This window comes from Crocuta crocuta, unplaced genomic scaffold (assembly GCF_008692635.1).
Source record: "Crocuta crocuta isolate KB4526 unplaced genomic scaffold, BGI_CrCroc_1.0 scaffold548, whole genome shotgun sequence".
Classification (NCBI taxonomy): domain Eukaryota; kingdom Metazoa; phylum Chordata; class Mammalia; order Carnivora; family Hyaenidae; genus Crocuta; species Crocuta crocuta.
In genome coordinates this window covers 2,202,998-2,215,685 of record NW_027528725.1, presented here as the reverse complement: position 1 = coordinate 2,215,685, position 12,688 = coordinate 2,202,998, and the positions used below count along the sequence as shown (strand labels likewise).

The 12,688-nt window shown below is 39.9% G+C and overlaps 1 protein-coding gene across 2 annotated transcripts in view; it reads left to right on the top strand.

Annotated features, from left to right (window-relative positions):
* Positions 1–12,688, top strand: part of EPB41L5 (erythrocyte membrane protein band 4.1 like 5) — a 128,692-nt gene that overhangs the window by 40,608 nt on the left and 75,396 nt on the right. For both annotated transcript variants that reach the window (XM_077755299.1, XM_077755300.1), the window contains exons 12-14: positions 4,589–4,758; positions 5,897–6,003; positions 8,299–8,326. In XM_077755299.1, coding sequence (XP_077611425.1) covers positions 4,589–4,758; positions 5,897–6,003; positions 8,299–8,326 — 305 coding nt within the window. The remainder of the gene's footprint in view (positions 1–4,588; positions 4,759–5,896; positions 6,004–8,298; positions 8,327–12,688) is intronic.

The following is a 12,688-nucleotide window of genomic DNA, read 5'->3' as shown; positions in this document are numbered from 1 at the left end:
CTAATAATGGAACAGATCACTGATTGATTGGGATTAGGGAGAATGAGGAGGCTTGACTACAAGGAAACAGCAAAGGGAATTTAGGGGCATGAGAGAACTTTTCTATAACCAGATTTTGGTGGTAGTTGCTAGACTCCACGCCATTTGTCAAAATTCACAGAATTAGGAATAAATTTTAAAAAGCAACTGGATTCCATACAAAGAAATAAATTGAAAAACATACATACGTAATACATGGACATAGATAAAAGCAAGTTGAACAGTTGTATGCACAATGATGTGTGAGAAGGACTACTTAGCAAAACTTAAAAGAAGATTCTGAAAATTAGTCGAAACAGTGGTATTACTAAGTTTTATTACTAAGATACATGCAAAGGATTGCCCTTTTGCCCAGCTTAGAAGGAAATTATAGAAGCAACAGAGCATTTCAAAAAGAAATCTATCGAGGGGACACCTGGGTGGCTCAGTTAGTTAAATATCCGACTTTGGCTCAGGTCCTGATCTCACAGCTCATGAGTTTGAGCCCTGTGTCGGGCTCTGTACTGACAGCTCGGAGTCTGGAGCCTGCTTCGGATTCTGTGTCTCCCTCTCTCTCTGCCCTTCCCCTGCTCATGCTCTGTCTCTCTCTCTCAAAAATAAATAAACATTAAAAAAAATCTATTGGGGGACCTGGGTTGCTCAGTTAGTTAAGTGTCTGACTTCAACTCAGGTCATGACCCCATGGTTTGTGAGTTCACGCCCTGCATCAGGCTCTGTGCTGACAACTGAGAGTCTGGAACCTCCTTCAGATTCTGTGTCTCCCTCTCTTTCTCTGCCCCTCCCCAACTCGCACTCTGTCTGTCTCAGTCTCTCTCTCTTTCTCAAAAATAAACACACATTAAAAAAATATTAAAAAAAAGGAAATCTGATGGCACAGAGGATGATCATTATATTGTCAACAAATGGATTAGTAAGACTCAGAAGGTGCAGATTTCAATGTAAAAACAACTTATTTTACAAAGATTTTCCTTTTTATGTAAGCACATATGTGATTAAATGATATTTGTATCTAAATCTAAAGGCAGTTCTTCAGAAAGAATAAAATACAATTCTATGTGATGGGAAATATGGTCATAATTTAATTGGTGACACTTGTTCTCATTTGGGCCATAAAATAATCGTGCATCTTAGATGGCATTTTAGATTTAATCTTACATAGTTATTACCTTCTTGGATAACTTTGTGAAGGATTTTACATACACACATACGTGTATATCAATTCTTTTTTATACAGAAGTTACCATGCTTTTAGACTGTTCTGTACTAATCCTTTTTAAACTTTATAACTTTGGAATCTTTTCCATCTGAGTATGTAGAATGCTTCTTGGTTATTATATTAAAAAGCAAACTAAACTGCATATTGATTCTGTGTGGATGTACCCTAAGTTTTTCAGTATACAGTGTACATTATTCAGCGTATATGTATGAATTTGTACATTGGCAAATATCTGTAGGATAATTTCCTGGAGGTGGACTTGCTGGTTCAAATGGTTACGTGCACTTGTCCTGGGTAACAGAGGTCCTATCAGGGATCAAACCTGTTTCTTCAGAGGGAGTTGTCACATTTTTATCTGAAAGGTAAACAGTGGAATTTCGTTGTAGGTTTAATTTTTATTTCTGTTGCTATGAGTGATGCTGAACATTTTTCGTCTTGTTATTTATATTTCCTTTTCTCAGAGCTCTTGTCGTCTCCTTTGCCCATTTTGTCATTGGGCCTTTTTTTCTTACTGGTTTGTTTTGCCTTTCATCATAGAAATTATAAATCTTGTATCTAATAGTTGTTTGTCTTCTAATGTTATTTATTGTGATTTTTGCTACATACCTTAAAAAATTTTAAATCGGCAAAGTTATCAATCTTTCATGACCTAGGAGAGGGTTTTTACTACTTTGAGGTTATGTGTTTCTCCGTGGTTTTTCTGTGTGTATTTTTCATTGGTAAATTTCACTGAAATCTAGCATACATTCAGATAAGTGTAGTAACAAGTGGGAAGCATGTTGGATTTTCACAAACACCTATATGGCCAGCACCCAGTTGGAGAAATAGAACTATACACTCCTGTGTCTCCCACCACCTAGAGTCCTCCAGGCATGTCCTCCTGTCCTCACGTTACCACCAGACACTGGGCTTTGTTTATATCTTATGCTTTATCCAAACGAAACCTGACTGTTCCCTCTGTGTCTACTTCTTTATTTTAAATATTATATTTGTGAGCCTTCCCCCTCTTGCAGCCGGTTGCTGTAGTTGGCTCACTTATACTGTTACTCAGTATTCCCTCTGAGGGTTAGACTGCACTTATTTATCCATCCTGTTGTTGATGGACGGCTGAGTTGTTTTCGTTTTCGCTGCTCAGAGTGATGCTCTGAAGACGAGGATATGCGTGTGTTTGCTTTTAGTGGGTACTGCAGAGCTGTTGTCAGAAGTGTTTATACAAGTTTGTATTTCCCCCTACAATGTGAGTGAGTTCCACTGGTTCTTTCATGGCTAATGTTTGGTATTCTCTTTTTCCTTGTAGCCATTCTGTTGATAAAATGGTTTTATGCTTTTGGTTTGCCTTCCCCTCATCACTGTTTGTTTAGCACTTAGTTATGTACTTATTGAATATTTGGGTCTTGTCTTTTATGAATTGCCTGTTCAACTCTTGCTCATTTTTCTCTTGGGTCGTGTGCTCTTTTTCCTCACTGAAGTTCTTTATGTGTTGTGGGCATCAGTTCTTTGCAGATCTGTGTGTTGTAAGTATCCTCCCCCTTGGCTTGCCTTTTGACTCCCTTAATAGTAAGTTTTGGATAGTGTATTTCAATTTTAATGCAGTAGAGTTTATAACTATTTTCCTTTGTGGTCAGTACTTTCTATGTCTTAAAAGTTAAGAATTTTTGCCTGTATCAAGGTCAGGAAATATCTTCATAGAGTTTATTTTGTCATTTTAAAATATTATATAGTGTAGTTCATAAAATATTCAAAGTGTACTGCAAACTACAAAAAACCATAAACTTGCTATCCATTTTACTCCTCTGGATTAACGTTTTTAGCATAGTTGCTTCAGAATTGTCTCTTAGACATAGGCAAATTCATATCAGTGTATTCAGGGGCACCGGGGGTGGGGCTCATTCGGTTAAGCATCCAACTTTTGGTTTCGGCTCAGGTCATGATCTCACAGTTGGTGAGTTTGAGCCCTGTGTCGGGGTTCTTTCCCTCTCTCTCTGCCCCTGCCCTGCTCTCACTCTCCCTCTGACCCTCCCCCATTCGTGCTCTCTCTTAAATAAATACACTTAAAGCATAACTGTGTCTTCAGTACAATGAGGTATAATCCTCTAGCTGCCCATCATTCTTGGAGGGTGTCAGTCTCCTACTTCCTTTTTCCAAATACAAATACATCATAATACATGGTGGGATTGTTTTAAATATTTACATAAATCATAGATATATATATTTTTGGCAGTTTCCTTAGATTACCTAAACAGGTGTAGCCGTGTAGATATCAGTTCATTCATTTTAACCTATATATTGTATTTTGTAATATGAATAAACAGTTGTGAATTCATCTTTTATTCATTTATCTTTTTGTATCTTTTTTAAAGATGTTATTATTTACTTGATAATTTTTTTGGACTTTAGGGTTTTATTACAATATTTACTATTATGAATGAGATTGTGAAGAAAATCTTTGGATATGCATTTTGGTGTTAAGAAAATTTTTCTTCCTAAAGAGATGGCGAAGCTTAATTGTTATAAACAGGTCCTGGAGCACAAATAGGTTCAGTTTCTGATTTCCTCTTGGTGCCCTTGGGCTTTATTTCTTAAGCTTCAGTTCCTTATCGATGAAATGGAGCTAATGATAATATCTACTCATTGAATTAATCCATGTGAAATCCTTAAAAACTGCCTATGAATGTTAATTATTACAATTAGATTTCCGGGACTGTGGTTACTGTGACAAAGAATGAACACCATGTTTGTTTGTTTGTTTCAGTATTTTTATTTATTTGAGAGAGACAGAGCCTATGTGGGGGAAGGCAGAGAGAGAGGGAGACACAGAATCTGAAGCAGGCTCCAGAATCCAAAGCAGGCTCCAGAGCTCCCCGCACAGAGCCTGATGCGGGGCTCGAACCCACACACTGTGAGATCATGACCTGAACTGAAATCGGATGCTTAACTGACTGGGCCACCCAGGTGCCCTGAGGAATGTGCACCTTTTTAAGTCTGTTGATATATATTGCCAGATCTTGTATGATCATTTACATTGTAATTCTGTATTTATCCCAGAGTATGGCAAATAAAGCTTCACTTTATGTTTCTCTAAGAATTGAGGTCACGTAAGTAGAGAGGACCCTCTTAGGAGTAATTTTATATTGGCTGTGAAAGTGGACAGCTTGATTTCAACGGCCTTTTTTATAGGTAGCTGTAGAGAATGTTTTAGTTTCAGAGGGCAAACTAGCTGCTTTATTATTCTGTTCTTGGTATTGTCGTGGTTGTCGTTATAGCTGAGTAACAAAGGACAGGACTGTTTGACCTAATAATTACCTCTCTTTATATCCTTTTTTTTTTCTCCAGGGCAAAGAGCAGGAGCATACATTTATCTTCAGGTTGGATCATCCGAAGGCATGCAAACATTTATGGAAATGTGCCGTGGAACACCATGCCTTCTTTCGCCTCCGAGGCCCAGTCCAAAAGAGTTCTCATCGATCAGGATTTATTCGACTAGGATCACGGTTTAGATACAGGTGGATGTCAATATCTGCTTGCCCTATCTTTCATTCTTTCATAAAGCAAACAGTTTAGGCCAACCTCTCATTTTGCAGATGTAGAAACCAAGGCATAGAGAAACAAAGTGTTTTGTGGTGTTTTCCACTGGCTGGAATAAAAGACAAAGTGAAATTGTTATTGGTTGTAATTTCCTTTTTTCTTTTAAAGTTTATTTTTATTTATTTTGAGAGCTGCAGAGAGAGGGGGAGACAGAATCCCAAGCAGGCTCCAAGCTGACAGCGCCATTGTAATTTTCTGAGTAGACACGAAAACATTATAATGGTATAATGGATTCTGTATCCCTCTTGACATTTACATTTTATATTAATTAATCCTCCACTTAAATTCATATAATAAGAGTTGTAAGGAGTCTCCATCCATTAGCTGAATAGAGAAAGGGTATTGTGCACCGAGTGGAAAAGGCATCTGGGTAAGATTTCTGGTCCTTTATAAAACGGAAGTCATTTTTAGAGACTCCTGTGTGTTGGTCATAAATTAGAAATGTTTTGGTTGACCTGGGAACAGGTTATTACGAGTTTTCAGTGTGCCATAAGCGGCACTGTGATTAAAGAGGCAATGGGTACTGTCAGTGTGTGGTAAGGTGATCACATGGGTGGGATTGATGTAAGTAGAGCTCTCCTGTACCTATAGTAAAAGTGAGGAGGCATTTTCTTAACAATTTAAGTGGAAATCAAAGAGAGCGGGAAAATAGTTTTAAATATTTCTGGAAAATTCTTCTGAAAAATGTATCACAATTCAATAATAGGAAGCCTTGAGTTAATTGCACCCTTTGCGTGAGGTGAGTGAGAGAGGAGGGGAGAGGAGTTGCATCGGAGGGCGGATGCTCCACTCTTACTCAGCATGCGCTTGGGTAGATGCAGTATACCGAAGGAAAAGACAATATAATTTACAAGTTGCCTGTTTCACACAAGCCAGAAGAGTAGAAAAATGATGTGCTAAAGACAGACGTCAAGCCTCTTAGTAGTAGTTCCTTTGGGATGAAGATCAGAGTGGTTCTTTTAAGGTCAGCCTTAATATAGACTTTTTCTCATCTGTGTCTGATTACCGGAGTCCTCAAATTCTCTTATTCTTGTTAATGTGCCTCGTTTATTTTAGTGGGAAAACTGAGTATCAGACCACAAAAACCAATAAAGCAAGGAGATCAACATCCTTTGAAAGAAGACCCAGCAAACGCTACTCTCGACGAACTCTACAAATGAAAGGTGAGACGCAGTCCCGTTTCAAAGGACTGTTCTGCCTTGACAGTCCCTCGTGTGCTGCTCCGTGGTTTACTTGAAAGCTGAACCTTAGGTTTATCCCAGTCAACCAGGGTACCCTTGTTTATTAGCTTTGGTTATGACAGAATCAGTATAAGAAAATAGAAGGAAAACTTGCTTATGTTGTTGCTGAGATTAAACTCAATGTTGATCCCATTTCAGACTCTATTTGGAGTTTGTGTTCAGTTTTTGTTCATATTAACTGTTTTAGTTCTTTAGAGTAGCGCCTTCCCTCCCTTTTTGACTTCCTGAGTTTTGCATTAATAACCTCTCAGGGCGCCTGGTGGCTCGGTCAGTTCAGTATCTTTTTTTGTTTGCTTATCTTGAGAGAGAGCACTCAGGCAGGGGAAGGACAGAGAGGGGGCTTGAGCATCCCTGGCGGCCCCTGTGCTGTCCGCGCGCAGCTGAATGCTGGGCTGGACCCTGGGCTCGGTCTCAGGAACCCCGAAGTCATGACCGAGCTGAAATCAAGATCAGAGGCTTAACTGACCAAGATACCCGGGTGCCCCAAGTGTCTGAGTCTTGATCTCAGTTTAGGTCTTGATCTGAGTCTTGCGTTCAAGCCTGAGCTGGGCTCCATGCTGGATGTGGAGCTTACTTAAAAAAAAAAAAAAAAAATCTCTCAAATGTCTTTAGCAACTTTAAAAAAAAACCATTGGTTTTTCATTGGTACAATGAATAAATTTTCAGTAAAAGTCATTTCAGGGGCGCCTGTGGCCCAGTTGATAGAGCGTCCAACTCTTGATTTCAGCTCAGGGCATGATCTCACGTTTGTGGGTTTGAACCCCAAGTCCAGCTCTGGACTGGCAGTGCAGAACCTGCCTGGGATTCTCTCTTTCTCTCTCTGCCCCTCCCCACTTGAGCACATGGACGTGCGCGCCTGCTCTCTCTCTCAAAAAAAATAAACTTAAAAAAATGTTACTTTGTATAGCATTATAGTATTAAGATTTTATTGTAATGTTTAAATTTAAATATTAATGTACATTTAAATTAATTTATGTACTAAAAAGCCTAATTTTATTTAATTTTTAAATAATTTTTTAAATGTTTTTTATTTATTTCTGAGAGAGAGAGACAGCATGAGCAGGGGAGGGTCAGAGAGAGAGGGAGACTCAGAATCTGAAGCAGGCTCCAGGCTCTGAGCTGTCAGCACAGAACCCAACACGGAACTTGAACCCACAAACCGTGAGATCATGACCTGAGCCGAAGTCAGACGCTTAACCGACTAAGCCACCCAGGCGCCCTAGCTTAATTTTATTTTATTTAAAAATTTTATTTTTTAATGTTTTATTTATTTTTGAGAGAGAGAGACAGTGTGAACAGGGGAGGGTCAGAGGGAGAGGGAGACACAGAATCCGAAGCAGGCTCCAGGCTCTGAGCCAGCTGTCAGCACAGAACCCGACATGGGGCTCGAACCCACGAACCCTGTGGGTTCATGAGATCATGAGCAGAGCTGAAGTCGGACGCTTAACTGACTGAGCCACCCAGGTGTCCCATAAAAAGCTTAATTTTAAACTAAAACTTGTATTTGGTTTTGAATCTGAGTTTATATCCAAATACAGGCTGAAATTTAAGTGTATCTGATGCTAGGGCCATCCCGGTTGTCCAAAAACATGACCTGATGTTTGACGTAAGAAATTGATTTATAGCCCTAATTTTTGTGTAGTATGGCCATAAAGCAAATAATAGAGCGATTAATGAGGCCATTTTAGTTTGTGAGGGTTTAAAACCCCAAGTTACCTCTCATTTTCTACTGACGACGTTTTGTTGGCACTTAACTCACTCTAGGAGGCTTGCACATGCTTCTGTTGTAAAAGAAGATGGTATTTATTTTATTGCTTTATTTTTAAAACGGAAATAATTGTTGTTACTGATTTTAGTGATGTGAATCCTAGAACATTTTGTCAAATGGGGGTTTTTAAATCTATAGTTGGGAAATGTGGCTTGGGAAAACAGTCCTGTGCCTGCGGGATTAAGTGTCTCTTGGTTTCAGCTCAGGTCATGATCTCACAGTTCGTGGGTTCAGGCCCTGAGTTGGGCTCCGCACTGATGGCGGGAAGCCTGCTAGGGATTCTCCCCGCCCCTCTCCCACTGCCTGTCTCTGTCTCTCTGTCTCTCTCTCTCTCAAAATAAACAAATAAACCTTAAAAAAATCAGTCCAGATTTACTTTTATGAACAGTGAAGCAGTTTACCATGTAAGTGGAAACTAATGGGATATTTTCTTTCTTCCCCTCTATCAGCAAGTACAGCAAAACCTGAAGAACTCAGGTGAGTAGTGTCTTCCAACTTAGGAGCATGTTTTAGAATTCATGTAGTTGCTATCATTAATTACACAAATACTTATTGAAGACCTGTCAGTGTATTAAGTTGTTCCTTAGCATTGGGAATGTAGCAGGAACAAATGTGATGCCAGATAAAATTGACAAAGAAAAATAAAACAGTTTAGAAATAAAGACCAGGTTGGGAGTGGATATGATATGTGTAATGAGAATGACCTGTATTTGTTATTGTACTGTGACTGAGGATATAAAGATGAATAAATTAGGATTCTTGCACACAGGGAGCTCAAAGAACAAAGTTTTATTTGCAGATGAGCAATTAATCTTATTCCTGGGATACACCCCACTTGGTCATGGTGTGTAGTTCTTTATGTTACATGTTGCCGGATTTGGTCACTAGCATTTTGCCATTAGTGTAGAGCCCGATGCGGGGCTTGAACCTGCAAACCACGAAATCATGACCTGAGCTGAAATCCGGAGTCAGACTCTGAACCGACTGAGACACCTACGCACCCTTCCTCATTCATTTCTAATTTTAGTAATTTGAGGGGTTCCCCCCCTCCTTTGTTAGTTTCGGTAAACGTTAGTCCATTTTGTAGGCTGTTTCAAAGAACTAGCTAGCTTTCAGTTTTATCGATTCTTCATTTTTCAAGTTTATTGATTTTCTCACTGCTGTATTGTTTCATTTCTTAGGCTTGCTTTAGGTTTAGTTTGCTTTTCTTTTTCTGGTGTCTTCAGTTGGGAAATTAGGTTATGTATTTGAGATCTTTATTCTTTTTTTAACATAACATTTATTGCTATCGATTTTCTTCCAAGCAGTGCTTTAATCACATTCTATAAGTTTGGAATATTGTATTTTCATTTTATGTATCTCAAATTGTTTTGCTTCTTTTGACTTCTTCTTTGACCCCTTGGTTACTTGGGAATGTGTTCCTTGATTTCCACATATTTGTGAATATCTTAAATATTCCTGTTATTTTGAGCGCGCGCGCACGCACGCACATGCGCGCTTTTATTCCACATGGTGAGGTCATACTTTGTATGATGTTGATCCTTACAAAATTTACTGAAACTTGTTTTATGGTTTAGCATATGGCTTATCTCAGAAAATGGTCTGTATGCACTTGAGAAGAATGGATATTCTGCCATCGTTGAGTGAAATGTTCTATAAATGTCTGTCAGGTTTACTTGTCTTGGTACTGCTCAGGACTTCTCTACTTCGCTGTTGAACTTTTGCCCAATTCTATCCATTCTTAAGAGTAAGGCTGTGAAATCTCCTGTTACTGATGCTCAGTTGTTTGTTTCTCCCTTCAGTTTTTTTACTTTGGGGCTTTGGTTAAGTGCATATAGGTTTATAGTTGTTTGACTCTTTTTTTTTTTTTTTAATATTTTTATTTATTTCTAGGAGAGAGAGAGAGAGAGAGAGACAGCGTGAGCAGGGGAGGGTCAGAGAGAGAGGGAGATACAGACTCTGAAATAGGCTCCAGGCTCCGAGCTGGCAGTCAGCACAGAGCCCGATGCGGGGCTCGAACCCACGAACCGCGAGATCACGACCTAAGCGAAAGCTGGACGCTTAACCGACTAAGCCACCCAGGCGCCCCAGTTGTTTGACTCTTTTATTATGATAAAACGTTACTCTTTTTCTCTGGCAGTTTTTTTGTTTTATTTATTTATATTATTATTGATTTTAACATGTTCTCAACTTGATTGAAATCATCAGTATCCCAGATGCATTTATCATTTTTAAAAATCAATTTAAGGGGCGCCTGGGGGGCTCAGTCAGTTAAGCATCCAACTTTGGCTTGGGTCATGATCTCATGCTCGGTGGATTCAAGCCCCGCATCAGGCTCTGTGCTGACAGCTCAGAGCCTGGAGCCTGCTTTGGATTCTGTGTCTCCCTCCCTCTCTGACCCTCCCCTCCTTGCTCTCTGTCTCTGTTTCTCAAAATAAAATTAAAAGACATTAAAAACAATTAAAAAAATCAATTTAATGCTATCAGAAGGTGAATGTTCAACTTAATCCTATTTGCCTTCACGACACTGTCGTGAGCCTTCATTCCAGGCCATGTAAACAAAGAGGGCCAACACCACGTGGATGGCGACCACCCCAACAATAGCAGCATAAAAATAGCTGTCCCTACTGGACATCCCAAAGGCACCTTCAAAAACATAAGATTGAGTCTAGAAGTACCACCCAGTAGCTACAGTGATCAAGAAAGCTGTGAAGAACAGGAGTGGCTTCAGGGTAGATGCTAATGAACTTTCATTTTCTGAAGTTGGGCGGTGGCTGCTTTATCAGTGTGCTTCGTGGAGCAGCCGCCCCCCCGGCAGGTGCTCGGAGGCAGGCGGTGGCAGGGTCCGCTCCGCTGAAGGCCCACGGGGGCAGGCGCGCCGCAAGTGCCCTCTACTAATTCTTTTGTTTTGAAGTTTGATACACGTATTGGCAGTCCACTTCTCTTCTGCTTGCTTTTCTCTTTCTTTATTCTTATTTTTGTTTTTTAAATGTGTGATTTTATTTTTAAATTTTTGATTACTTTTTGAGAGAGGGAGAGAGAGAGTGCACGCGTGCATGAGTCGGGGACGGGCAGAGGGCTAGGGAGAGAGACTCTGAAGCAGGCTTCACACCCAGCTTGGAGCCCAGCCGCTGCAGGGCTCAGTCCTATGATCATGAGCTCATGACCTGAGCCAAAGTCAAGAATTAGAATCTGAGCCGACTGAGCCACCCACAGGGACCCCACTTCTGGTTGCTTTTCCCTGGTATATTATTTTTTTATCAAATTTGGGAAGTTCTCAGCCGTTATGTCTTTAAATTATCTTTTTGTTCCTTTCTTACTCTTCTTCTGGGACTACCCTTCTGGGACTCCTGTCACAAGCATGTTGCTAAGCTGGATGGTGTCCCACAGGTATTGGAGTCTCTCTTCATTTTTCTTCCTTCTTTTTCTTTCTCTTACTCAGACTAGATATCTCAGTTGACCTGTCTTCAAGTCATGAATTCTCCATCCTGCTCAGACCTGGTGTGATGTCCTTTCAGTGAATTTCTTAATTTCAGTTCATTTCAACTCAATTTCTATTTGATTCTAATTTACAAATTCTCTGTATTATGGTATTATCTTCTTTTTATAAGTTTTACAATACTTTTTTTAAAAAGGTGTATTTATTTTTGAGAGAGAGAGAGCACATACACATGAGTGGGTGAGGGCCAGAGGATCTGTAGCAGGCTCTGTGCTGACAACAGCCCAATAGGGGACTCGAACTCATGAACCATGAGATCATAACCTGAGCCGAAGTCAGATACTTAACCACTGAGCCACCCAGGCGCCTCAAGTGATATTTTCTTTTTATGGAGACAGTGTTCCCATGCTTCTTCAGATTTGTGCTTTTGGTTCCTGAACATCTTTAAAATAGCGGATTTAAAGTCTAGATGACCCAGAGAGAGTTCTGTCTCCTTGGCTGCACTCACGTGAAGTAAAGCTTCCACTGCACTGAACTTGGAGGGAATGGGGAAGGGCAGCAAATTGTGGTTCAAATGCCAGACTCAGCTCTGAGATTTAATAGATTTCCTTGAATGGATGGCTTGTTCACTGATACATGCCTTTTAATGGTTGTTTTTTAAATAATTTTCACCAGCTAAATGTTTGTTTCACCGGGGAGAGGGTCCTCAAACCACCATTCCAGAAGTCCTACTTTTGATGTCTCAATTTTAATAGTGTATATTACAGTGTATAGTTTCATATGATGCTTCTTACCCATTGGTATGTACCAGTCTCCTGGGCTGTCTCAGATTCAGGACACACTTGTAAATATAGTGAACTCTTTTGAACTTGTCTACTCTTAGATGGCAGATGTGTGACTAAGGCTTCTTTAAAAGTAGAAATTGTTGGGGCGCTTGGGTGGCTCAGTTGGTTAAGTGCCCGACTTCGGCTCAGGTCATGCTCTCACAGTTCATGGGTTCGAGCCCGGTGTGGGGTTCTGTGCTGACAGCTCAGAGCCTGGAGCCTGTTTCAGATTCTGTACCTCCCTCTCTCTGACCCTCCCCTGCTCACAGTGTCTCCCTCTCAGAAATAAATAAAAAACATTAAAAAAAAATTTAAAAGTAGAAATTGTTGCTGGGTGCCGAGTATGGCCAGCCTCTCCTTGAGATGTCCTTTTCAGTTTTTCCTCTCCCGTCCACACTTAGCAAGCCATTAGAGTCAGGCTGATGAGTGATTCACCACAAAAATACTCTGCTTCTTGAATAAGGACTCTTTTGATGTTTCTTTAGCTGTCAGTAGACTATTAAAAATAAAGAAATGAATAGAGTAAGGAAGTGAGTGATTTTCTCTATTGTGAAATTTTAATTAGGTAAAAAAATT